The sequence below is a fragment of the Seriola lalandi genome, unplaced genomic scaffold, assembly GCF_002814215.2.
Source record: "Seriola lalandi dorsalis isolate HSWRI2012SDOR001 ecotype SW California unplaced genomic scaffold, Sedor1 jcf7180002054901, whole genome shotgun sequence".
Classification (NCBI taxonomy): Eukaryota; Metazoa; Chordata; class Actinopteri; order Carangiformes; family Carangidae; genus Seriola; species Seriola lalandi.
In genome coordinates, this window is record NW_019525453.1 from 543,293 (window position 1) to 569,342 (window position 26,050).

The window sequence follows — 26,050 nt, forward strand, 5'->3', positions numbered from 1 at the left end:
TTCAATTAGTTCAAATTTGGTCCTAGCACAACCTTAAGTCATTTTGTTGGTGCACAGCAAGTCTGCTAAACATATAAAAATGGGTAATTTTTCTACAGGCAAGCATACAATTCATATAGGACAGAATAATAGAATAGAATAAGTTTTCAAAAATAAATTAATGATGAATGAGTATTTACTTGGGTTTAAATGGAGCTTTCTGTTTTGGATTTAGTGGCTATTTTTCCTGTAATTTGAACCAAATTACATAGTTTGACATCTCCAGGAAACTTCTTGGAAATTGTTAGACAATGACAGAGTAGTTAAATAAAGCATTACCAAACAAATTTAAGGGATCCATGTTTTGTAATGAGAATGAAAGAGGTAGTTTGTATGTCAAGTCTGACTTAGGTGGTCAAGTGTGGAGCACTGCACTTTTGTGTAAAACCAAAGATTAACAATGTCAATATCTGAGTAAATTGTTTGAAAAAAAGAGATTACACAATCTGCTCCCAGTTTGCATGTAACTGGATCAAACTTCAGATGAGACTTTCACACACCCATTACCAGAGACCAAGAACCATGTGTGCCGAAACTGAGCCAGTTAATTTGTGGTGTGTTTAACATCAGGTCAACGTTTGGTGTGTGGTTTTGGAAAGCTGTATACTGTAGGTCTGGCTTCTGCTGCTTCCCAGGCTCCTGCAGCTCTAACATCCACATTACTCCTGCTCCACTAAGCTAGCAGAAGGCAGTCTCCAACGGTGAACCTACATTCAATGCACATTAAATAGACTCAACCAACAGACTGTATATCAGGTGTCTAATATCAAACTCTCATCTCTTTCCCAGCTCATCCTTAGAGCCACATGAGAATATCTGCAAGTTATTAGTGCCCTCGCATCCTGACCCCGCACAGCTTTCTCATGTGATTTTGTTGAGGTATGTCTTTTCAAATCAGTCTTCAAGTCTCTTTGCATGGAAGTCATGCAGTGTATGTTTATGTGAGTTAGATTTGTGTGTTAGATTTTCATCAAGAAACCAGGCTATTTTGTGAGTAATACTATCACTTCTAGCATACTGGAGACCATTTAACACTGAGAATAGTGTCTTTACTGCTTAATCTCTCTCCCTCTCTCACTCACACACACGCGTGCGCGTACACACACACACACACACACACACACAATGTAAAAATACTTGAGAAAGAGCAAACAACTGAGAGATTGTTTTGAAATATTTCATCTTTGTTCAACTGTAGGGGTAAAATACAGACAATAATCTTTGTGCAGTCGGATTTTACAGAATTTATATCGCTCCTTATATCAAGTATCATTTGTAAACGATCTTAAAGTGTATCACATGCTTGAGCCAGGAAGAACTAATTTGTTGTTGGGCCATTTAGAACCACTTCAGTAGCTGCTGCTCCTCCTGATTTTTCTTCTTCAGTTTAAGAACTATTGTGTGGCTCCATTAGGGTGCACTGGCTCACTCGTCCAATGGCCAAAACCGCTCTGTTCGCCACAGCTAATAACCTAGATGTATTGTTAGCTTAGCACTCCATTAGTCATATTTAACAACTGTTAGTCAGCACGCTAACAGCCCTTAAAATGACAACAGAGGTCTTTTTCAGCTAAGGCATGACCCTGGTGAGAAAGGAGAAAAGTCAGGAAAAAGAGGAAGCAAAAGGCAACAGAAAGGGAGACAATAGAAAAAGATCAGGTGAGGAGGTGGAGCTACTGGAGTTGTCGCCCAGTACACAGGCTCATACCAATGTCAGAATAAGTTAGAAATCCTCAATGCAACAATGTGCATTTGTCCTTTTTCACTGCTTTATGAATATTTCAGGGTTTAAGCTACCCTACTGCAGTTCAACAGCGCCCCCGAATGGCAAGAAGCACTCAGAACTGCACAATTGTTCTTGTCCTTTGTATATGAAAACAGCACATAGGATTGTTTAATATTGAAATGTATATCACCATATGTACAAAACTAAGACAGAGCTCCCCTTAACATACGCAACCTGAAGACATTTGATCTGTTTTACTTGGTGAAAAAACAACACAGTTACTACCAACCACCGAACACATGCTCATGTGTTCGGTGGTTGTTTGCTTTTAGTTCCTTGATAAAATGCACATTTAAAAATGCTTCAAAAACATAACTTTAAAGCACAATAATACAAATATACACCTGTTCAATATATAGACCTGTTCAAAACATTCATTAATGGTACAGCATCATTTTCGTACCTTAAACAGTAATGAAAATAACTAACCATTGCTCAACCATTTAACCAAGCTTTTGGTCGCAAAATTCCTGCAAATCTGATATAAATATTTGCTCTATTGTCTCATGAGTAAAGTCACAATATTAAGTTCTTGTTAGTACACAAAAAGACAGACCTCTCTTGATATGAAAGTGCCTAATAAACATTCGGCAATAAGTTATTCCCTTGGCATTGTCCTCTGGCATCAGAAAAGGCACTTTAGAGAATTTTGGAGAAAAACAGAAAGCTCTACTTGTCCATCTCTTTGGCATCAGTGATGCTGGCTTGATGATTTTGTTCTGGACATAGTTGCATAATTTGCTTCTGATAATTCACATGCAAAAAGTGGAATTTCTTACACATCATGGCTTAATTGAAATGGCAGGTTTTGGTTAAACATTCTAGGGTGAATTGGTCCTTATCAGAGAGGTCTCACATAGAAACAGACATGTTGCCGTGTTTTATGACAGACAAGACTGAGAGAGACGGCTTGGTAGGTTTCACATGGATGTGTGCGCTGTACTGATCAAGTGAGAGTAATGATCCAAATATCAAATAAATAACTATTTACCTTCATTCCTGTAGAAAGTAATTCAGATTTAACAAATTGTCCACTCGTCTTTCCAAAAGCCAAGAGGTAAGGAAGTTGGACCAGTGTGGGATGGCACAGTGTCGGAGCCTCATTTATAAAACAGTGCGTAGGAGCCATACTAAAAGTGTATGTTTGCAAAAAAGCCGAAAATGGCACACGCAAAAAATTAATCAGATTTATAAACCTGTGTGCATGCGTGCCTCCATGCAATTTCCATTTATAAATCACAATCAACTTGAAAATCTGTGCACTTTGACAAGCCTCATGCTCTTCCAAAAAAAAAACCCACAATTAACCATAAATGGTCAATGCAAATCCCTCATGAATATTGATATACATGTTGTTCCTGTGAAGAATTTAGGCAGGGTTACAAACAAAACAAAGTTTGAGAGGCTGATGCCTGCAGCAGCTGTTAATGCTACAAACAGGATTCCCAAGATTAAACAGACATGATCAGACATGGAGATAGGTGCCTTCAACGCTTTGTTGCACACTGTCAGAGTTTGGACCGAGCAAGCACAGAGACACTGGAGCTCACCTCTTCATATTTGTTAAGCATCTATAGGCCACAGATATATACGTAGCTCATGAAACCACATTTAAGTATCTAACACACACAATATTTAACTCAAAACTCTAACATATAAGTGTTTCTCTCATTGCCACAGTGGACTATGAATGCAGGTGGTGTTAGGTGAGGTGACTGGAGAAGGCAGAGTGTGTATGTGGCAACGACCACAGTCTTTCCAGTGTGCTCTGTGTACCTGACAGCATAGTCACACAGTCGTGTTCACTGCTGCGATTTTACTCACAAAAACTGAAATTGTACTTGTTGATACTGTATATGCACAGTATTAGAAAATAATATCAAAAACTATTGATGCTCTGTTCTGCAATTCTTTAATACTACTTGACATTATCTTGGATTTCTACTGCAAATGATGGTAATTTAATCAGTTAGCCTAGTTAACATGGTTGAGGTGAAAATGACACTTAATTCACACTTTATATTGGGGAAAGGCAGAAGCCAGACTTGAATCCAGCCACCTGCCACATTCTGGCATCATCCTCACAACTGAACTGCTGCTGTGGATCAACAACTGACCACGAGTGTCAGTAGCTAAGTTAGGCCTTGTCCTCTGCACTCCGGGGGAAGGGAATGTGATAGTAAGACGATGCTAATGAAATTTTGGGTGGAACTTAATTTGAGATTTGAGTTTGCTTTTACAAATGAAAGGTGATTATGTATAATGATGCTGATCATTTAATTTCTACAATCTGGCCTCAATTCACCACCTTAAGGTTTGCGTCGCCAGTTTCCCGTGTCTCCAAAAAGTTCGCACACATTGGTCAGAGTTTCCGTACAGGTGCGCACATTCTTCCGTCAAGTTTGTTTTTCTAAACTTTTGCTTGGGAAGTGGCATACGCCTCTTTCAAGCCCCATTTTGTGAGTACGCAACAGTTATAAATGAGGCCCCTGCACTTTAGAATGCATTGCACTTTCTTCTCTTGTACAGTCTGAAGATTTTCTCTCAATGCGACTGACAGAGCAGGACGGTAGGAGTGAAAGAGTACTCTTGACTTCAGTACTGAAGTCGTTGTGAAAGGAAAAAAATTATAATCAGGAGTTGAGGGAATCGTAGCTCCAAAGCTTTGACTCTGTGTTGAAATATACTGATTCAGCCATCTGACATGCTTTCCTCCACTGGGCTGGGGTTGCAGGCCAAGCTGCCCTCTGTGGAGCCATAAGACTGCTGAGGTTTAGACTCTTGTGTGGTGCTGACAGGTGATTTGGGATTGAGCACTCTGGGAAGATAGATCTGTAATTATACAATACAAAAGAGAGAGATGAGGGCTGAAAACAAAATGCTCCTTAGGGTGTTTCTCAATGTTCATTTTGTGTACTCTTTTATCCTCCCTGATGTGTTTGATGCAATATTGCATGTCATGGCCAAAGTATGATTTTGATACAAAAGAATGCTTACGATTAGGCAATAAAGCACCTGAAAATTTACTAGGCAAACAAGGATGCATCAGACATGAACTTGGCCTGCAAGAATGATTGGGAAGTTCCAAAGTTCAATGCATGCAACAGTGTATTATGATCAGCCAGGACTTAAGCATATCGATGAGAAAACACTGAACTGGTTCTTTGTCAATGAATAACATAACAAAAGGATGACAAGCAGCGTAAATTAATATAGGGAAAATTTAAACCCTAAGATCTAAGTACGTCTGATCTTGGTTCATGCTATGGAATTTGTTAGTACAGTACAGTACCTTGGTGTTTTCTTCTACGTCATTTTCTTTGTCCTCATCCTCCTCTTTCACCTGCAAAAAAAATATGAGAGCTCAGTGTGAGGGATGGAAAAAATTTGTCTGACATATACAAGCAGAAGCAAAAACACTCACCGCATAGTTGTGTGGGCTGAGGTATTTGAAGTGGCCGAAGCAGGTGGCGCTGATGCAGATGAAGACAGTGATACACAGAACCACCAGGGTGAAAAGAGACGTGGAGGTCATGAAACCTGAAACACCACACAGGCAGCCACACAGAAAGTTTAAATAGTGGCATGGAAATTTCTCTTATGGAGCTGCATGTAGGCAAATGCCTACACATGATCACACAGTAATTATATACTGTTTGTCGAGTTTGCCCGTTGTTTACTTTGAGATACTACCAGCACATGAGCTCACTTTAAAAACTAGACCATCTGACAGATGTTAAATTACGTGTTAAATTTGGTACATATATATATATAGATGTATATACACAGTATATAAAGTATATATGTTGAAAAAAACTGTCATTTTTAGTAACAGGCTGTAATCCTAACACATGCATGTAAAATTGTGTATGTCCAGAAATGCTCATTCTGCCAAAAACATGTGGCTAAGCACTTGTGGTTAATTCACATCAATGAATCTCAGGTGATTTTGCTAATGTAACCTTTTTCCGGTTTCTTACCTGTTCTGAGGACAGAAAAGAAGTAAAGCCATATGAGGCAGATGATGGGCGCGGCCAGAGCTTGATTGACAGCTCCCAGGTGGACCTGGCGATCAATGCGGGCAGGCAGGTAGGCAAAGTACATGTTGTGTTTGTCCACTAGGTGCTTCAGCAGCATGTAGAGGAGACCTGATGGAGTCAGACACACACAGTGCAGCCATTAGGAACAACACCATGGAAGCCACTGGACATACTGTATGTTGTATGTATGAAAGTGACATTGAGGTCTCTGGCAAAGTCTGACAAACTCAAACTCTGAGTGGAGTAATTAAGAGAATGGCAAATAGATCTACTAATGATAAACCTTACATGAGGGAATGTGTTGTGTGTGTGTACAGCACAACTAACTACTCACCAAAAGGCACAATCATAGGACAAACGATGCTGTAAGCCATAATGACAGTGAACACACAGAGGGTCCAGCCATACATGGCTCCATATTCAAATTCGTAGGCCTGGTTCTGTAAGCACAAGTAGAGTTACTTATAAATGTTGAAATGAGGCTGAGATTAAAGAAATCAACAAATAAAATATTACATTATACTTGTTTGACTTTTCATTGACTTGAGTTTACAGGAAAAGGCAACGCTGCATAAATCTGTTTAGTTTAGTAAATGGATCATTCTTTGGCCAAAGCACTTGATATGTTTCTATTACACATTGTCCAGCTGAAGCATATTCAGAAAATGGTAGCCATTTATAATACAATAAGTTCTAAAGTAATATATTGATACTGGTAAAGTAAACAGTATCAAAAACTACAAATTCTCCTTTTTTTTTCTTTTTTAAAGTATATTTTGGGTTTTTTTTTATGCCTTTATTTAACAGTACAGTAGAAAGAGACAGGAAATGGGGAAACAGAGAGAGGGGGAATGACATGCAGTGCGGGACTCGAGCCGGGGCCAACTGCAGCGAGGACTGTAGCTTCTACACATGGGGCGCCTGCTCAACCCACTGCGCCACTCAACACCCCCCAAAAAAAGAACTACAAATTCTTAAGTTTATTGTGTCCAAAACATATTTTTTTCTCTATTTTCACTCAGACAGCAGAACCCTGGCCCCTGGTGTGACATTGCTTTAATGGACAATACCATAACAAACCTGTTTGACATATTTCCTTTCAGCAGCAGAGCGTGCAAATGCCATACGAATGGTGTAAAGTAGTAACCCTGGCAACCGCAGCAACTCCATGCCAGAGCCCACCAGGCCTGCTGCGATCACATAGTTGACAAAAAATGCCCCTTGGTCAGGTAAAAACACACACCTGTTGTAAAGAAGGAAAGGGAAACAAAAAGATAAATGAAAAGAGTCAAATAAAGTCAAACCAGTGAGGACAAAACATTAAAGAAAATGTGAAATTTAAAAAAAATAAAATGAATCTATCCCCAAATTATAAAAAATATCAGGCCTCATGCAAGGACATTTTCTTTTCTCGTGTTTCCCACACATTTTCCTGGGCATGTCAGGTTCAACAAAAACTGGAAACTTTATAAAAACAGTTGAAATGACAACCAAACTTTGAAGTAAAAACCAGATTCAAAACCTGACTGCAACAGCAGTGAGTGAAACATTGCAACTGTATGGTTATTTATCTGTAAAAATGGCATATAATTTAAATTGATCTCTATGATGTACTAAAACTTTAATTCATTTGTACATTTTTGATTAGAATAAAATAAAAACAAAAAAAAAACCAAGGGGCAGAAAAGAGGGAATACTTACTCAAACCGCAGTTTCCCACCTGTGAGAAACTCTTTATCAAACAGCCAACGGAAAAACACTGCGAGACTGAAAAAAGAAAAAAGATCCTTCTTCAATCCAACTATACAAAAATACAACAATTAGCCTGAGCTAATATCCTCAACCACTAACTGACATGTCATTTGAGTAGTTGACAAATATGTACTTGTATATTATAAATGCTTTTTTTTGTATTTTTGAAGATAAAATACATACACTATATTTGTGTAGTGTGAAAAATGTAAGGGGTCACTAACTTTGTCAGTTAATTTTCTCTAAACTGAACCATAATGTGTCCATAAAAATTTTGAGAAAAAAATCTTAATCTTATCTTAAATAATATACAAATAGCAAGATTCATATAGTGTTATTTATTTAATATGAAAATATTAATAACACTATTTTCCCAATGTGCAAGTCAAACTTTGCTGTTATCTTTTCAGAAATATTGAAAATTATGACAATTTAAGTGATGATTATATCTCCCCTAATGTTCAATACTCAACTGTGCTTTAAGATATTTTGAGATAAACATTTGCATAATTTTCCATAATTATGTGGTTTTAACACACAGTTTTTAATTAAAAAATATACATTTGGGATGTCACACCAAAGGACCCAACACTTTTAAGTATTTGAATTAGTCTGAGACAAAAACCATGTACACATGTCATGAACTACACAATTGGCTTCAGTAACATGACCTTAAATGGATTCTTCAAATAAAGTTGTCTGTGGATTTAAAATCAGGATATGGTGTCACAACAGAGCCCATGACAAAATGTTTCAAGACCCTATGCTTTTAGAAATGTGTGGGTGAAATAAATGAATGCCAAAATACACTTGTAAAATAATGCTGTTGTAAAACTTTTATGCAAATAATTTATTTTTAATTTAAAAAGAATATATTTATTGAACCATGCTAGACACAGTCACACCATGTGTCACACCATAGGACAATTTTGAGATTTGGCTGAAATTTAAAAAAAAAAAATCTAAAAACAAATCAGTTTTTATAACAAGTCCATGTAAAATAAAGAACTGTTTAACATTTCACTACATTTTAATTATTATATTACTATTTATATTTATTTTTATATTGTGTGAAAAAATGACATTTCATGTCAACAACCCATTTGGCATTTTACTGTAGATACATACTGTATGTGTCACAACTGCTATTCACATCTTGCGCCTCCTCATTTTTTAAGTGTGTAAGTTCCCCATTTATTGCTGCATTTAACATATACTGATTGCTAAACTATTTATTATTCCTACAGATGCAAAATTAACCTGCATGCTGGGAACTGTTGGTTATCCCAATTTATGGTAACACAAATTACCTGGTAAGTCCAAGTGAGGGGAGGATAAGCACCATGAAGAGCAGGAAGAAGTACAGTTTCCGCATCATGCTCAGCTGCTCACTGGACCTGAAACACAGAGGACACTGCATCAAAATATTTTCCTCAGTTAACAGGAACCAATCACTGCATTGTGTGTGTGTGTGTGTGTGTGTGTGTGTGTGTGTGTGTGTGTGTGTGTGTCTGTGTGTGTGTGTGTGTGTCTGTGTGAGAGAGAGAGAGAGATACCTGCTCCAGTGTGCTTCTCCTAGTGTAGAATAGTAGACTATGGTGGGCAGCAATGCGGAGAAGCTCCACAGCAGGAGAGTGGGGAAGAACTGACTGATAATGGGGCTCTGAGGTGAAAAGCAAATCAAACTGTTGATTCATAGTTTTGAAAGCAAACTTGTGACAAATATATATGTCTGCATGTGTCTCACATTGAGATACTGGATGGGCTTAGTCACGTTGATCTTGTCGATGGTGCTGATAATGATGGTGGGAGTCGTGAGGAAGGTGAGCAGGAAGAAAAGGAGGAAGTTGAGCATCACGTAGCGCATGAACCAGGAAAAACCCCGCACTGAGAGATTTTCCCTGTAGGACAGGGAAAATAGGAAAAACAGAAGCAACAGAAGGGCAGTTACACACAAAGAGGCAACACAAAGTGGAGAAAACAGAAGAGTGCAGCTTATTCTTATTCTTCCTCCTACTCCTTATCATGAGGTAGCTAAATCAACATGTTTAAAATGTTTTTAATAATGGTATTTTGCTAAAGATTTATCAGTTCACTGATGACATTGTCCACAGTAACCTATGGTGAATAAGCAGGTTATAATGAATTCTCAAGGCGACTAAGCGGGTTTACACTGGAGTGGGACAAATAATCGATTTCACTACATATTGAAATATCATCTTTGAAATATCTCATCGATACTTCATATGGTTGAAATTAGTGTCACAGGGATGTTTTCATGGTACCAATATGGCCACAATATCATAAATGTGAGTAAGATCACATATGAAATCATTCAACTGGTGTTCAATATAATGTAATGTGCTCCACTATTATGCATTACATCATGCAAAAAAGCTAAAATCAAAAACTAATCATAGTCATTTGATCTGCATGGAGCACATACTGTGTGAAGGGTTGGTGTCTCAGACCTTACCAGTACACATTTTTGGGATGGGGTGCAAAGCTGACCCTCCACTGGTTCACTTTCAGAGTTCCACTATTGGATGAAGGTTGGCGCTCATTCGCACAGCAGCAGCATGTGCCGCCACATTCAAGGGCATTGAAGTCTTTCATAATGCTGAGGTGAGTAAATGACAGCTGTTTGAGATACACATTAACTAGTTTTCCAGCAAAAAGTCATGTGGTGACAGTAGAACTGAGAGAAAACTGTCCCGATCAAGTCAGAGGACAAGCATCATCAGCTCACATAATACTGCTGCTTCCAGGCTGTGAAACAACATGTCAGAACACAATGGCACATGCTGTTTGCCAAACAATCACTTCTTGTCATCACAGCGATGTTACTGTCACTGACCACAGCATGTTGCTCCATTTACAAAAAAGAAACATATTTTGAAAAGTGCAAACAGTAGGAAAGAATGTCCAAACAAATAACTATTGGATTTGGATCAATGCCTCTCTGATACAATAACAACTAAAATTATTTCACAGAGGTAGTACTGGTTGCATTAGTGTTGGACTGGATTGTTTTGTCATGTCTCAGATGTTTCATTACAACAGTATCATCCATATTATTTCAGATGATATTGTTGTTTCCTCCACCTGTAAATACAGACGCAAGTACTGACAAAAAGCTACTCACAACTTGGCCATAGCCTCAGTCTGCAAGGTCACATAGGCAATCCCCAGGGGGCGCTGTGGCACCAGGTCTACCTGCTTCCTCACCTCTCCCAGCAGGTCTTTTTCCTTAGTGGTGTAATACTCTATGGCATCAACCTGAAGAACGCACACAGACACACACGGATTGAATGCTTTACTTTTTTTTTTTTTTTTAAACCTTGTTGTAAAATAGTTCACATGCTTTCTAACTGTGCCTGTAAATGAATAGCACTGATACAAGCTTTTCATTTCATCACAAGATTTATACTTTGCTGCTATTAAAATCTGTATTTAGTCCAATGTACTTTTGCTATAAATCATTACATTAAAGAAAAAATAAATAAATAAAAGCATTCAGATACCACTGCAGAACTGTGCTATCATCTGGTACATCTTACCTTCTCAGAGTTAGTGCAGCAACAAAGGTGCCCACACAAACGGGGGTTAATCAACTCGCGTTCTCCTGTTTTCTCTAAGACACGCTCGTAGTAGCACAGGTTTTTTCCAGCTCGCATTCTGGAGTGAAAAAACAAACACATACAACTTAGTTTAACTTAGTAAAAATAAGAGCCTCAACATTTTAAACAGATACTTCTAAATCTGGAATATGCTTTACACACTGTTGCTTGCAGCCACTTTCCTCTGCAGACATGGATACAAAATATAACATAATTTAAATATTGACCAGTAAGAGTGAGACTGAAACATAATGTTGTGCCATAAAACTTAAACAATGAGCTTTACGAGGCTAAAAAGCTCAGTAGAGTTTCTGGGTTAGGTGACAATTCTCTCTGCAAGTGACCATTTTCACACGACACAGATAATAGATTCACTGTCAATATTGACAGTATTCATGAAGTTTAAAGGAAGCTCAATTGTGTAGCACAAACCAAAAACTACATGCATAGCATAGCATGTACTCACTGACACAGGGGGCAAGAATCACATGATTTTTATGTACAGTTAGTTCTGATTTCTTACCTTTCCTTATCAAGGTGCATGAGCTTGGCCACGTCATAGCCTAGGGTCACAGCACACACTCGACAGGTAGGATACGCCTCTCTATAAAAAGCAATACTGGCATTGAGGACTGGAACAGATAGCTGCTATTTATGGTGATGTGTGAGAACAATGCATCAAAACTAAGAGTCAACTTTACACAAGACAAACAGTGGATGTAACAGTTCAGTGCACTCACGTGAAATGTGTCATTACAGCTTCTTCTGTTGCTGTTTTAGGAACTGAACACACAAACAAGGTGTTTCTGGTCTACAAAGTGAAAGCCAGAGTGACAGATCAGGCACCATCACAGGTAAGCGATTCACCACACTTCATAATGCATTTAACCCCTCACAGACAGGTGCAATTCAATATAAGATAAAAAAGAAAAAGTCAAACAAGAGGTAAGAACTCAGTTTAAGTTTATGCATCGGTGACAATCCAGACCAAGTGTGGATCATCAGAACATTATATAAAATAACATCCAATCTTGTTAGTCTAGTCTTACGTAGTCAAAGACTCACTGTCTCTCTGCGCATGCCTTTCATTTGTGATGTGTGATGTCGCAGCAGGGCAACTGTCAGGGCCAGGTAGAGAACTGCAAACACTGTGTGCAGCCATAACAGGTTGTTTCTAGAGGCAAAAATGACAGACGCCAAGAAACATTTTGATATGTCTAAACCACAAAGCTCCTCTGCAATACAAACGTTTCCTTATATATCCTTATAAATGTTTTATTTCATACCCCTTTTGAAGATTCCCAATAGTTGTCCTTCCAAAATTCCTGGGATCTGTACCTAAAAGAAACAAACAGCATTTTTTTTTTTTTTTTTTATAAAATGTAAGTCGAGACAAGAACATGAACAGAAGAAGATCAAATTTATAAGCAACGCTAAGCCACGGTTCAGTCAAAATCACCTGCAGAAGAAATATGCAATTTAGAGATGAGTCACTGATTATGAAGTGGATAGTGCAGCTCCTTGGTTTTGATTGCATGATTCACATTTGAAGGCACCATAAAATACACACCTGACCCATAATCAGTGCATAAAATACCCTTAAAAATATGTAAAGGAACTGTACTATCAGCTATTAACAGACACTGGCTGTTATTTTTATTGTACACTTGTGTAATGTTGGACTGTAATCAGAGACAGAGAGTGATGTCAAACCCACCCAGCAGGTCTCCGCTCAGGTTGACAGGCAGTATGATTGACAAGGAGGTGACAGTTATGACCAACAGTAAGACGATCAGATGACGCTGAAAGGACAGGTAGTGAACAGCATCCATGCCACATCTGGCTTTCATTTTTTCCTCACTGAAACAAACACACACACGCATGCACACAAACACAATGATTTGAAGAAACCAACACATGGCTTGTGCAGCATGATAAAAATAGATATGGATGAGAAACAATGACCAGCAAAAGAGAAAACAAACCACAGTCACTCACTCCATTCTGAGGATGTAAGGCAGCCAAGAGCAGAATCCCTAAAGAGAAAGGGAAATTTTGATTAAACTAACATACAATAAATATATTTGGTATGTTTGGTTTCTTCATGTTGAGACTTAAATATATTTATACAGTGGGATATCATTGTCAGTGATCTTAAATCCAGCAAGGTGTGGGAAAAAATGATAACTAAAGTGCATTCAACTGAAATAATCTTTAATAGCAGTGTTGACTTGTCATCTCGATCAGTCTTTCATGCTTCATGAATATTGATTTAGGTGCTGGAACTAACAACAGAGATTTTCTTTTTCATACCTGTTCATACTCCAAGTCATCAACGCTGGACATAAAGGATGACATGCGTCCATAGCGACGGTGTGTTGACTCAGTGAACCTGAAACACAAAGTTCAGTGTCAAGGATGAAATCAAACTGACAGAAATGTCACCTTGATGATTCAATTCACGATTACGCTTAGTAAACAATACTTATTCTAACCAGTATGTCCACAACACCTAGCCCAAGCCTGAGATCATGACACCATGGCTGTAAAAAGTATTGTCGGGTTGTGAACTGACCCTTCGTTGTCTGCGACCAGTGCTAGACGCCCGTAGTCCCAAAACTTCTTCCTGATAATAGAGAAGAGGGTCAGCAACACCTGTGGTGGAAGGAGAAGTCATTATAGATCATTATTGCCAAGTAGAAAGAACTTTCTTGTGCTATTTGTATACTTGAAGAGATATTTATTTGGAAGAGAAAAGAAAATGTTAAGTATTTTCAGCCTTTGAAAACAAGACAGTGCAGATAAGTAGGGTCACAAGACTTTAACTCCACATTAACTTGATCAGAATCAGATAGGAAGCAAACAGATAAAAATAGAAAGAAAGAGACAAATACCAGAAAGACAGAGAAATCGAGCAGTAGCACAACTGGCACGCCTCCAAAGTTGTCTGCATTGAGTACAGTGCTCTGTGAGGCGCTGAAACAGGTACTGTTGTCCAGGAAGCCAGAGGGAGAGGTGCCATTTGACCCCAGCCACCACAGGGAAGACATCACTGGAGTGGAACCAGCAGTTTGTCTGCAGACATTGACAGTAGTATATGTTAAGAAATGACTGCCGAGAACCAAACAGTGAAAAACAGTATTCCCAAAAAATAGTAGGGCTAGTAACAATTATTTTCATTATCAGTTAAACTGTTGATTATTTTTCTTGTTCCATTAATTGTTTAGGTGATAAAATGCCTAAAAAGGTCACATTTTCCAGGAGTCCGAGGTGACATATTCAAATTGCTTGATTTGTACAAACATTGGGGAATAAAAGTAAAATATAATTATTTTTTTTAAATGTTATAAGAAAAATAAGAAAATCTTTACACTTGAAAGGCTGGAACCTGCAAATATTTGACATTTTTTCTCAACAAATGACTTCAACATTGGTGCTGATTATTTTTTGCCCTAAAAATTATATAATATTGGGATTTTTTAATTTATTGCCACACTGAAAATAAGAGGAAACACAGAGGGACACTGTCTCTGCAGGAGAAACATAAAGGCAATATAAGGCATTGCCTGCATCAGCACTTTCCCAGAGCTCAGTATAACATCTGTAAATGCCTTGTTTTGTATGACTTACAGTCAAAAACCTGAAGACATTGAATTTATAATGACATAAAATAGAGAAAAACCTGCAAATTCTCACATTTGATAACCTGTCATCTGCAAATATTTGAGGTTTTTGCTTGAGAAATTACTTAAACAATTAATCGATTATCAAAATATTGTGTCAGTCAACTAATTAATTAATCAGTTAATCATCAGCTCCCCACAGCAGGCTCCTTGACCTACCAGGGGCACAATATGCCACTGGAGAACCAAGAGGCAGCTGCTTTTCATCACAACTGCTGAGCAGCTTTTTAGGTGCTAATGTCTTTTCTATAACTACAGACTGAATTTTTGCATATAGCGCCATATCATAACAGGAGTTATCTCAGGGCACTGTTCATATGGAGCAGGTCTAGACTTTCCAACATTTTTAGAGGCCTAAAAATTCAAACCAGCAAGGAGGTAGTGATAAAAGTGTTGTCTTTGGGTGCAGTGAAAGCCTAGATGCTGATTCAATACAGTATTCAGACGTTTTACTTCATTAAAAGTAACATTACAGTGTAGAAATACTCTGCTATAAATAAACTTCCTGCATTCAAAATGTTATGTAAGTAAAGCTTTGTTAAGTATACTCAGCAAAATATACAGTACTTTTGCTCAGTAATGTAGGCTACAGTAAATCATTGGACTTTATTCTAAATGTAGCATGAAACAGAAGTACTCAAGTAAAGTAAAGGTACCTCAAAGAAGTACTTAATTACAGTACATGAGTAAATGTACTTAGTTACATTCCACCACTGCTTGCTCCGTACATTAGTGTTTTCTGAAAGCATATTTACGCCTTAGTTTTTTTAAATTTTTCTAAGACTGAACGCAGAATCAAGGGACTTTCTCGTCCCTGAAGCGTGACCGGGACTACGCAATAATAAAACACCAGTTTGTGACTGTGTTGTTTCAGCACTGGAGTCCATGTCTAATCCCACTCGTCACAAGTCGTGAACAGAGCCCTCGCGCCCCACCTTTCCAGAAATAGATGGACCAAGCTCACGGAGTCACGAGGACGCAGTTATAAGTTATAAAGTATGATATAACCGCTTACTTTTTTCTTTTAACCCTGACATTAAACTTAACGAGTAACAAAAATGACAATAGAGCTTAAAGATAAAGCAATGTCTCTACTATTAGTTTGACTGCAGGTATTTCTGTCAGAGTGACACCTCTTCGCTCTCTAACAGCTGTTCGTTATTTTGAGGCTGAACAGTGACAAGCAAGTAGTGTTATAATAGTTACCTCACCAAACTGAAAGTAAAGCAAACGCGTATTAAGTTAAATTGAACCGGTTAATAAAACAACACTTACGTGAAAGCTACGCTCTACTTAAGTTATAGATTTGCTAATGCTAATGATTTTTGCTTAACTACCCCAACGGCTTCAAGTAAGAAAGGATATGTCAACGTCAACATCCGCTGATACAACTTGATTAACTTGACTGAAAAGCACATAACTCACATTACAAGGTAGCTTGCGTAGGTGTGTGGCATATAAGCATTCCTACCTGTAAGTCTGTCTTTTTTTACGCTCACGGGAAGGAAACTTTCTTTTTACTGTAAATACCAATAGAGCCCGTCTGTGTCCCTTCCCCTTTATGTTCCGCGTATGCGCAGACGCTCTCGTGCTCAGTGTTCCACTCGCGTTGAGAAACGGCACGAGCTGGTGACGAGTCCTGGGGACTTTCTACACATGTATGAGTTGGGCGCAAATGTAATAATTTCCTTCTGCTGGGAATAAAACGAGGAGGGGGGAAATACTCACAACTGGGTGTAGCACAATCGCAGAAGTGGAAGCAGTGGCATAGTAGTAAAGGGAAAGTGGAACTAAGCAGCCAGGACCCCAACACTGGGGGAGGTCCTGTAAAAACTTCAAAAAAAAGTTGGATATTTTGGGCAATTTGAAAATTTGCGTCAATAGCACTATAAGTAAATTATAAGTGCTGGCTGAAAAAATAGTTTGACAGTAGTATTATTAGTGGTAATGGTATGCCAAGTGTTATATCTAACTTAATTAACAACAAAGTGAAACTGTAACTTCCAGGTTCTGTTCCAGAAGTAAGAAAACCTCATTCAAAACCACACTGACATGTGTAACTACACTAATAACTAAACAGACAACAGAGCCTTTCTCAACAGAGCTAGAGTAAGATGGAGTTCTATCCTTGTCGTATGCTGATGGTATAATTAAGAACTAAAAAACCCTGATGTAAATAATTTAATGTAAAACCTGTGTGAACGCTTCACACAGTAATTACAATATGTTGAAGAGAGGGCTGTAATATACTAATATAAGAATTGCAGCTCAAACTGCTTTTCAACAAAGAAATGACATGCACCAAAGGCTTCACATGAAAAAACATTAATGTAAAATCAGATTAAAAAAATGAATTGAATACTAATTCCATTGAAAAAATAAAGCTTTCAAATAAATTAAGTGGAGTACAAGGTCTAAAATTTCCCTCTGACATATTAAGTATTAAGTAGCATGGATGGGAAATACCCAGATAATTGACAAGTATCTCAAAATTGTACTTGCTGCACTATTCTGTAACAGAATATCCTTGTGTTTTGCTGGAGCAAGAAAGTAATAGAAACAAGGAGACAAGAAAATAGAAGAGAAAAGGAAATAGATTTTAGCAGGATATAGTACATTCAACAAATTATGTTTTTATCAATTTAATTACGGTTTATCACACATAGGGGCAGAAAGTTTCTTTACTTCCTTGAACTCTTCAAGATTTGTTTTTAATCCTCTAAGAGGAAACAGGTGTTGTATCCTCCTCCATAGTTTCAGTTGAATGAGATGCTTCACTGTAAAACCTAGGAACTAAGTGGGATTAATGAATCTTTTATAATTACCCCTTTGTAACTACATGCTTCTTTTTTTTATTTAAACCCTAAGTTATTCTAAAATTCTAAAAGTTTAGACAATTTCAGAACTTTTACAGAAGTTATATAGAATTATAGTTATACAGAACTTTACTTGAATTGATTGGACATAGTTTAGAAAAGCACACACAAAATCCAAGCCATGAAATCCAAGGAACTCTCTGTATACTTCTGCTACAAAATTTTGGTTAAGAGGCATAGATCGGGGCAAGGGTATAAAGGACTCTTCCTAGAGTCGGCCATCTGAACAAACTGAGTAACCAGGCAAGCCAAGAACCATCAAATAGGCCTCTATGTTGTAGTGGCTAGACAGAAGCCATTTTGAGTAAAAGGCACATGACAGCCTGCTTAGTGTTTGCCAAATGGCATTTAAAGGACTCTGAGAGTATGAGGAAAAAGATTCTCTACTCTGATGAGACAAAAATGGGCAGAACAATAAACACAGTCTCTGGCAAACACCAGGAAATGCTCAACACTTGTCTAATGCCATGCCTATGGTGAAGCATGGTAGTGGCAGTGCCATGCTATACGGGCTTCTCAGCGGCGGGGAATGGTCAGAATTGAGGCATGGATGAATGCAGCGGGGAGATCTGTCCAGAACAATGGGATAAACTTCCAAAATCCAGATGTGCAAAGCTTTGCAAGGGTTTTGCTAAATTATTTTGTAACATAATACCTTTGTGTTTTGTTGGGGCATTAAAGTCATAGGAACTACTTCAACACAGACATGGAAATACATTTAGGCTCAGTATAGTATATTCAACAAATTAAAATTCCCCCCCAAAAAGTTTTAATGTGTTTCCATCTGTTGAATAGTGGTGACACATAAGCATAAGCCTAATCAGAAAGAAGGCATCATTTTCTACATTCCACATGCATTACTTCACCTAATAAAAGAGGCTGGGAATATGATAAGTGGCTTCTCAAATTCAAGACATTCAGTGACACCTCTGTCTTCTTCGGACACACCTCAGAGACAAACACTGAGATATACACAAGGGATATTTGAGAGGAGATTGTGGAAATCTGAGATACTTTGAAGAAGATTTGCGCTAACCAAAAGAACACAGGAAGGAGATGAGACATTTCCTGAGTTTCTTTTCCTTAGTTTTACTAAACCATGTTTTTAGCGCAACCGGTTTCGATTCTGCCACAGCTCCAGGTGACATTATTATTGGGGGATTGTTTCCCATACATGAAAGTGTTAATGTCACCACGAGAGAGGATGGCACTGAAAGCAGGATTTGTAACAGGTATGTTCTTAACCCTGATGTGTGAGGTAATGTAGTTTACTCTGTAGCATACTGAGCAGTAACTTTTTGAACTTGTGTGTCAAAGCATTTTTATACGTAATTTCTGTGTTTGGGTCCCACAGGTTCAACATAGCTCGGCTGGTCCAGTCTCTGATTATGGTGCAGGCGGTGGAGGATGTAAATAGGAGGCATGAGTTGGGGAATCTCACCCTGGGATATTATATACTGGATTCCTGCAGTGATGTTACCACTGCCCTGATGAACACCCAGTCCTTCATGAAGAGAAATGGTAAGTACTTATGTAACACATTGATTTAGGAATCTGTCATGATAGACATCCATCAGTAACTGGACAAAAAATACACTTTTGGGATCAGTGGGATACGTAGAACATAAACTGTGAAAGAGATTTTATAACTACAAAAGGAGAATTTTCATAAAAAAAAAAAAAAAATGGACAATAGGATGAAATAGATTTTTTTGGGGGGGAGGCTAATTTCTTGCTTAGAATGTAAAGTATCACTTGTAAATGCATTTACTTCTCTTTTATTTCTCTGTTGACTTGACTATGTTTATGAAGTTATTTTTATTCTCTGCTACTCAGATGATGATTCTAGTAATTCTAAAGTCATAACCCAAAGAATTTCTTATAATATTTTATAATATAATATATAATATAATTACCTAGATGGAACAGAGCAGACCCAACCACCTGTTTTGGCCGTTGTCGGTGATTACTACTCGGAGATATCTATAGCGGTTACAAGGCATCTTCACCTGGAGTACATCCCACAGGTATGACTGAGCTCAGAGACTAACCCTTGATTTAAGTAAAGTTGCTGAATCACAGTTGACAGATTTTGCATTCACAAACCTCAGAGCTAAGATTTAAACTGCAGAAAATTCTCACCAGAAAATCTAAAATTGGCTCGGCTCAGGAATACTAAAGGAATAGTTTAACGTTTGGGGAAATAAACTTACTCACTTTCTTGACAAGAGTTAGATGAGAACATCAATGAGAACATCAATATCAAGCTCATACCAACAGCTGGACTGGAAACAGGGGGAAACAGTTAGCCCAAAAAGTGTAAAGTGTCTTTATACTTCAGTTTTTGAGCAGATAAAACAAAGATATAAAGCGTTAATCAATGAGCTTTAGAGGTGCTGGTAGGTGGATTTGGTGAGCTTTACACAGAGCCAGACCAGCTCTTTCCCCTTGCTTGCTCTAGCTTCATATTTATCATACAGAGTGGCATTAATTTTCTCATCTAACTCTGAGCCGGAAAGCAAATACTGTACGTGCATATTTCCAAAAGAGTCAAACTAGTACTTTCTTAAGATATCACGTATATGAATGCAAACAACATTTGTTTAAGTTGCTGCGTATATACAGAATAAATAGTGTAACTGTATCTATATGACTGATGTTTTGTAATATTTCCACAGATAAGTTATGGTGCAACCTCTGGTGTCCTGAGTGATAAAGCGCGTTTTCCAAGCTTTATGAGGACAGTACCAGAGGACGATCACCAAGCGCAGGCCATCGTTGAGATTCTACAGAATCATAACTGGACCTGGGTCGGTGTAGTGACAACTGATAGTGACTACGGGCGCTACATAGTTGAACACCTCCAGAAACATGCAGCCAACAAAAACATCTGCTTTGCCTTTACCTCTATTATTCCAGATGATCTGGGTCACAAAAGACTCAACAAAAGCATCAGTGCTACAGTCCAGAGAATTACTGAGAATAAAAATGTCTCGGTCATTGTGTCCTTCGCCAGACCTCACCACATGATGTATATTTTTGAGCATCTTCTCAAGGTTCCTGAAGGCAGAGGGAAAGTTTGGGTGGCCAGTGACATTTGGTCAGAAACCGCTGATGTAGTGAAAAACCATAATCTGAGTGACATAGGAACAATATTTGGGACAACTCTTAAGTCTGGAAACTCAACCAGGTTGAAGCATTATCTCGGTAATCTTGATGTAAACCCACAGCACCACAAGAACAATACATTCTTGTATAAATTTCTAAAGGAACAAGAACAAAAAAATAAGACATGGAAAGCTGAACTGAACACCAGTTCCCCACGGGGAGAAGTGGGTACGAAACTCGACCACCCTGTCAGACTGGAGCACAGTGAGAATCCCAATGCCACAGCCACTGATGTATTAATGAAGAAGATATATCCATATGCTGTATTCAGCGTTGAGTTGGCAGTTAGAGCGATTGCTCAGGCTGTTGCAGACCTCTGCGTCAACCGGGACTGTAAAACTAACGAGAGATTAGATCCCGTGGAGGTAAACACACACACACACACACACACACACAAATAAATATGCATGATAACCCCTAAGACTAAATGTGAAATAAAATGACATATAATGCCTCAAAGAAAATGAAATTCTCTTTCAGCGTCATCACAAACTCACTGTTTTCAACACTTTCCACTTTCAGCTTCGAGAAGCCTTAAGAAAAGCAACTTTCCTCATGCATGGTAAAAACTACTCATTCGACAGCAAGGGCGACCTCAACTCAGGATATGATATCATCCTGTGGAGGCAGACTTCACCAACCTTTGTTGATGTGCACTACGTTGTCGCTCATTACAGTATAGAAAATGAGAGCCTGACTTTCGTCTCACAGAAAGCATTTGAAGATGTCAATAATGTCACAGTAAGGATTTGCCTTCCTCTGTTGAGTTAGTTGACTCTTTTAACATTTATATATCACTCTTTTATTCCTATTCTATGTACCCGCATTAGCGACAGTCCATGTTAGCAGTGGCCCAGACTTAAATATCTTGGCGACTGTTGGATGGATTGCTGTGAAATTGTGTATAAACATTAATAGTTCCCAGAGGAAACTTACCACTTTTGATAAATTCCTCTGGCGGCACTGTGAGGCTGACATTTTTATTTTTCAGTGAAATGTTTTGACAAGTATTAGGTTGATTAAATGCTGCTTAAGTACATCCTCACAGAGCCACTAGCCTGGTTGCAGATCCTTGTTTTGTCTTTCCCTGTCATGTTCTTCCTACTTCTCGATGACTCTACTCATATTAATGTACCAAAAATGATGAGGATACTTTCTCTTGTCAGGGAGATGTGGTTTCCAGGTGCTCAGAAAGCTGTCGCCCAGGCCAAAGGAAACAGTTGATGCAGGGCATGCCTGTTTGCTGCTATGAATGCCAACCCTGTCCTGAAAACTACTTTTCCAACAGCAGCAGTATGTATCAGACAAAAGTATAGTGCAATACAAAACAAAACAGTGATAACGCTGCCAGACAAAATACTGATACTATAAGGCCTGCCACCTTGTTAGCTATAAGGAGTAACATACAGTATGTCCAACTTGGAAGATTATAATGAGCATTTGTCCTCTGTTTGCAGATTCCCCCCAGTGTTATGAGTGCAACAAAAACACGGATTACTCCTCCAAGGAACGTGACAAGTGTCTCCGTAAGAAAACAGTTTTCCTTTATTGGACAGATGTGTATCATCACGTGCTGCAGGCATTTACTGCTCTAGGAGCGCTGCTTACCATTGTTGTTGGGATCATCTTCCTTGCACGCTGGAATACCCCTGTTGTGCGTTCATCTGTGGGCCCCATCTGCATCATCCTCCTCCTCTCTCTCTTGAGCACATTTGTGAGTGTAATTTTATTTGGTGGTGAACCCAACGACAAGCAGTGCCAAGCACGGCAGGTACTGTTTGGCTTGAGCTTCACCATGTGCGTCTCCTGCATCATGGTCAAGTCCTTTAAGATCATCTTGGCCTTTGAGTTTGACCCCAGCGTTAAGAGAGTCCTGAAGAAGCTCTACAAACCTTACATCATTATTGCAGTATGCATGGCAGGTCAAGTGCTGATCTGTGCCCTGTGGCTTTCACTCGGGCCTCCAGTAAGCGAATGGCAGGAGCTGAGTAAGAAAGACGAGCGCTTGCTTATTTGTTATGAGAAGTCCTTTTCTGCTTTTGGAGCCATGCTAGGCTATATTGGTGTTTTAGCCCTCATCTGTTTTGGCGTTGCTTTCAAGGGCAGAAAGCTGCCTGAAAGTTACAATGATGCAAAGTTCATCACCTTTGCTATGCTGATTTACTTCATCTGCTGGATCATTTTTGGCCCAGTTTATGTCAATGTCATAGGCCGCTACCATCCAGCAGTGGAGATGGTCGTCATCCTCATCTCAGCCTACGGCATCCTGTTCTGTCAGTTCTTTGTAAAGTGCTACATTATTCTGTTCAAGCAGAAAGCAAACACAGAAGCTGCTTTCCGCCAGGATGTTAGGAATTATTCCTTGAGTCAAATCAAGGATGAGGCTGGTAATTGGGTCTTATCTCCATTTAGCTCTGGAGGGATCCAAAACACTGCTGTGGATGTGGAGTCACAAAGCTCAAGTTCAGATCAAAAGATTGACCAGATCCCATCCATGAGTTCTCATCTGTCATCATTCTTTCTGTCAGCCTCGAATCCACGGCTCATAATGCTGCAGAGCAACAGCAATAAGAGGCAGTTAAGGAGATACTTAAGCTCGCCAGCATAAATAACTGTGATCCTTTAACTTTTTATTTATGACCATCATCAGGTGGAAAACTAAAGCTAAACTAAGCTGGTCAACATGACTACAAAAGCGCAAGTTTGTATTAAGTCATTGTGAGCATGTTAGCTAATTGACATTAGCATTTAGCTCAAAGCACCATAGTGCCCTAATAACATCCTCACAGAGTATCACTTCTATTACTTGAAAAATGAGTGAAAGGATTGCTTGATTATCACAATTTTTGCTGATAATCAGCTCCAAATTTCATATCGAAAGTATTTCATGACAAAAATACTCACGAATGAATGATTGTAGCGCATCTTTATGTATACAGTATAATGGTAAATTGCACCAAATAACTTGTCACATTTAAGCTTTGATTATAGTCATGTTTTAATGATGTAATAAATCAATAGATGAATCGGACAAAACACTGTAGTGGGCTGTCCTATATTCTGATTATTCCTGATGTACAAAAACTCCTGTTCAAAGCAGCACCAATCAATACTCTACTCTGTAATGACTGTATTCTCTGTTATATTTTTGTATTCATCTATTTAAAATATCTAAAATAAAGAATATCTTTCTAGGTCTAGCTCTCTATTGAGATTCTTTCACATAAACCTTAGACCGGAAAAGAAATCATATGTTAAAAAATGAAAATTAACTTTTCTCTTAAGTCAGTCTCATCTTCAAGTCTAATAAAGAATGAATGAATGATACATACACTGCAGTTCCTCTGAAATTAGTGTTTACCTTTGTCTCATACTGCACCTTGTGAAGATGGAAAAAGTGACGACAAAGGTGACTAATTATCTAATTATCTATTTTTCAAAAGGTGAATCTCTTAAATGTTATGAGAAATGAGAGATAACCTATTCAAATACCTATTCATTCATTGTGTATTTTTGAAGGAAGTAGTTTTATATTTTTCTCTTCCTTGAAGGGAGTAAAAGAAGAGACGAGCAGTGGCATGTTGACAGTGCCATTAATAGGTCAAATATGAAATGCTGGTGGCAGTGTTGCTGTGAAACTGGTTATTTCACATTTTTGGAAACAAAGCGTTTGGAAAAACAACTTTGAGCAGGTCAAAACAGACCCAAATCCTCCTCCTGTAGCTGTGCTGTACGACATTTCTCCACCCAAAGGAGTCAGTAACACTGTCATGAATAGAAACCAGAGCAGACCAATGTGTCTTTTCCACTTTCAACCCACAAACAGCAGCTATATAATATGCTCTTTGTGACTTCTCTCATCTCATCTGATCAGTGATTGGTCAACGCTGTGCTTTACTGCGATTTTGAACAAGAAGTAGCATAACACGAGACATAGCGGAGAGAATCTGGATTGTTCCACATTTTCAGACATCACAGTAGATGTGTTGTTGTGGTTTGTAGCACAGAGCATTGATAACCAACGTCACGGGTCCCTATCAGATGTGCCAGTGGTCAAATTAACGAATCCAATGCAATTAGTCATTCAATTTACTGTGAGATTCTGTGGTTGCTCTGAGTATCTCTCTCTCTCTCTCCCCCCCCCTCTCTCTCTCTCTTTTCTCTGGTTTTCCATTACGGGATTTTCTGTTTATCTGTTGTGGTCTTGACTGTTCATTTCTGCTTCCCATGTCTTGCTGTGTGTATTTGTGTGTCTCTGTGTGAATGTGTACACACAGTGACGTCCATGTTGTCAGTGTGTATATGCCAACATCAATCTACGTGTGTGTGTGTGTGTGTGTGTGTGTGTGTGTGTGTGTGTGTGTGTAGTGAGTGTTCATGCCTCACTGTGGGACGCGTTGATTAGCGCTCAGTGCGGCTCAGCTCCCAGCTGTCCTTGCGGCTGGCCGCTGATTGAAACCAATCAGGCTTGCGATGGCCCCATCGCGGTGACCCCTCACCCCTCCCACCCCCGGCCTAATCACCTGCTGATTGGCCCACGCAGGGCCCCCTCCCGTTGGCACGGAAGGTTAATTTGACCGGCGGATGAAGGCTCCAGGAGGGAATAGGAACGTGCGCTGGGTGATATTGCATGGATATAGCCCACCTGTCAATCACAGCCACTTAAAGGGGAGTAGCTAGGGAAACACTGACGACTAGGGAGGAAGACAGAGAGAAAAATGGGATGGGAACATTCAGTTTACCTTTGGAAATAGCTTTATTTTTTCACATTTAAAAAATCTTCACTGAAGGTTCACTTACCTTCTTCCTATGCATCTTGCAGCCTCCCTCACCTAATGGAGTTTACGCAGCAAACTAAAAAAAAAACACAAATATACAGTATAGACATTGTAGGAGTTGTTTGAAATAATTATAACTGAGCAAACAACATCCACTAAAGATGACTACAAGATGCTGTTGAAAGCTCTGGAAAAGCTTGTAGACTGGAGGATTTTGAGTTTCCAAGGTCAAGAATGAACTTTCATGCTGTGGATTGTTTTTGTTAATTTCCTTTCCCTTACTTTACTCCTTCATCCAGGAATGACTT

At 38.7% G+C, this 26,050-nt stretch overlaps 2 protein-coding genes across 3 annotated transcripts; one reads left to right on the top strand and one right to left on the bottom strand.

Annotated features, from left to right (window-relative positions):
- Positions 1-1,202: 1,202 nt before the first annotated feature.
- tmem63a (transmembrane protein 63A) lies at positions 1,203-16,520 on the bottom strand. 2 transcript variants are annotated; one of them, XM_023430088.2, is made up of 23 exons: positions 16,392-16,520; positions 14,132-14,312; positions 13,813-13,892; positions 13,551-13,629; positions 13,236-13,273; positions 12,955-13,097; positions 12,524-12,575; positions 12,303-12,411; positions 11,978-12,048; positions 11,761-11,841; positions 11,178-11,295; positions 10,763-10,896; positions 10,094-10,237; positions 9,365-9,518; positions 9,174-9,280; positions 8,928-9,014; positions 7,567-7,632; positions 6,946-7,108; positions 6,200-6,305; positions 5,806-5,973; positions 5,250-5,365; positions 5,118-5,168; positions 1,203-4,657 (listed from the first exon to the last, which is right to left on the bottom strand). In XM_023430088.2, the coding sequence occupies exons 2-23, from the start codon at positions 14,285-14,287 to the stop codon at positions 4,517-4,519; spliced, it is 2,364 nt and encodes a 787-aa protein (XP_023285856.1). In that variant the 5' UTR covers positions 14,288-14,312; positions 16,392-16,520; the 3' UTR covers positions 1,203-4,516. The 2 variants fall into 2 exon arrangements, with proteins under 2 accessions (XP_023285856.1, XP_023285857.2); XM_023430089.2 differs by having other exon boundaries at positions 16,346-16,466.
- Positions 16,521-18,715: 2,195 nt separating this feature from the next.
- Positions 18,716-24,164, top strand: LOC111672617 (G protein-coupled receptor family C group 6 member A-like). Its single transcript, XM_023430086.2, has 7 exons — positions 18,716-19,028; positions 19,151-19,317; positions 19,717-19,823; positions 20,475-21,329; positions 21,487-21,705; positions 22,131-22,257; positions 22,422-24,164. The coding sequence occupies exons 1-7, from the start codon at positions 18,853-18,855 to the stop codon at positions 23,570-23,572; spliced, it is 2,802 nt and encodes a 933-aa protein (XP_023285854.1). The 5' UTR covers positions 18,716-18,852; the 3' UTR covers positions 23,573-24,164.
- The last annotated feature ends 1,886 nt before the right edge of the window (positions 24,165-26,050 follow it).

What these genes read in the sequence shown, in the direction of transcription:
- tmem63a (XM_023430089.2), bottom strand. Translation starts at nt 16,377, where the DNA reads ATGCCACACACCTACGCAAGCTACCTTGTAAT. An exon ending in TCGATTTCTCTGTCTTTCTG is followed by an intron (nt 13,893 to 14,131) that starts GTATTTGTCTCT and finishes CTTCCACCACAG; the next exon opens with GTGTTGCTGACCCTCTTCTC. An exon ending in CCCTCACTTGGACTTACCAG is followed by an intron (nt 7,633 to 8,927) that starts GTAATTTGTGTT and finishes TTCTTTTTTCAG; the next exon opens with TCTCGCAGTGTTTTTCCGTT.
- LOC111672617 (XM_023430086.2), top strand. Translation starts at nt 18,853, where the DNA reads ATGAGACATTTCCTGAGTTTCTTTTCCTTAGTTTTACTAAACCATGTT. An exon ending in GTCCTTCATGAAGAGAAATG is followed by an intron (nt 19,318 to 19,716) that starts GTAAGTACTTAT and finishes ATAATTACCTAG; the next exon opens with ATGGAACAGAGCAGACCCAA. An exon ending in ACCTGGAGTACATCCCACAG is followed by an intron (nt 19,824 to 20,474) that starts GTATGACTGAGC and finishes ATATTTCCACAG; the next exon opens with ATAAGTTATGGTGCAACCTC.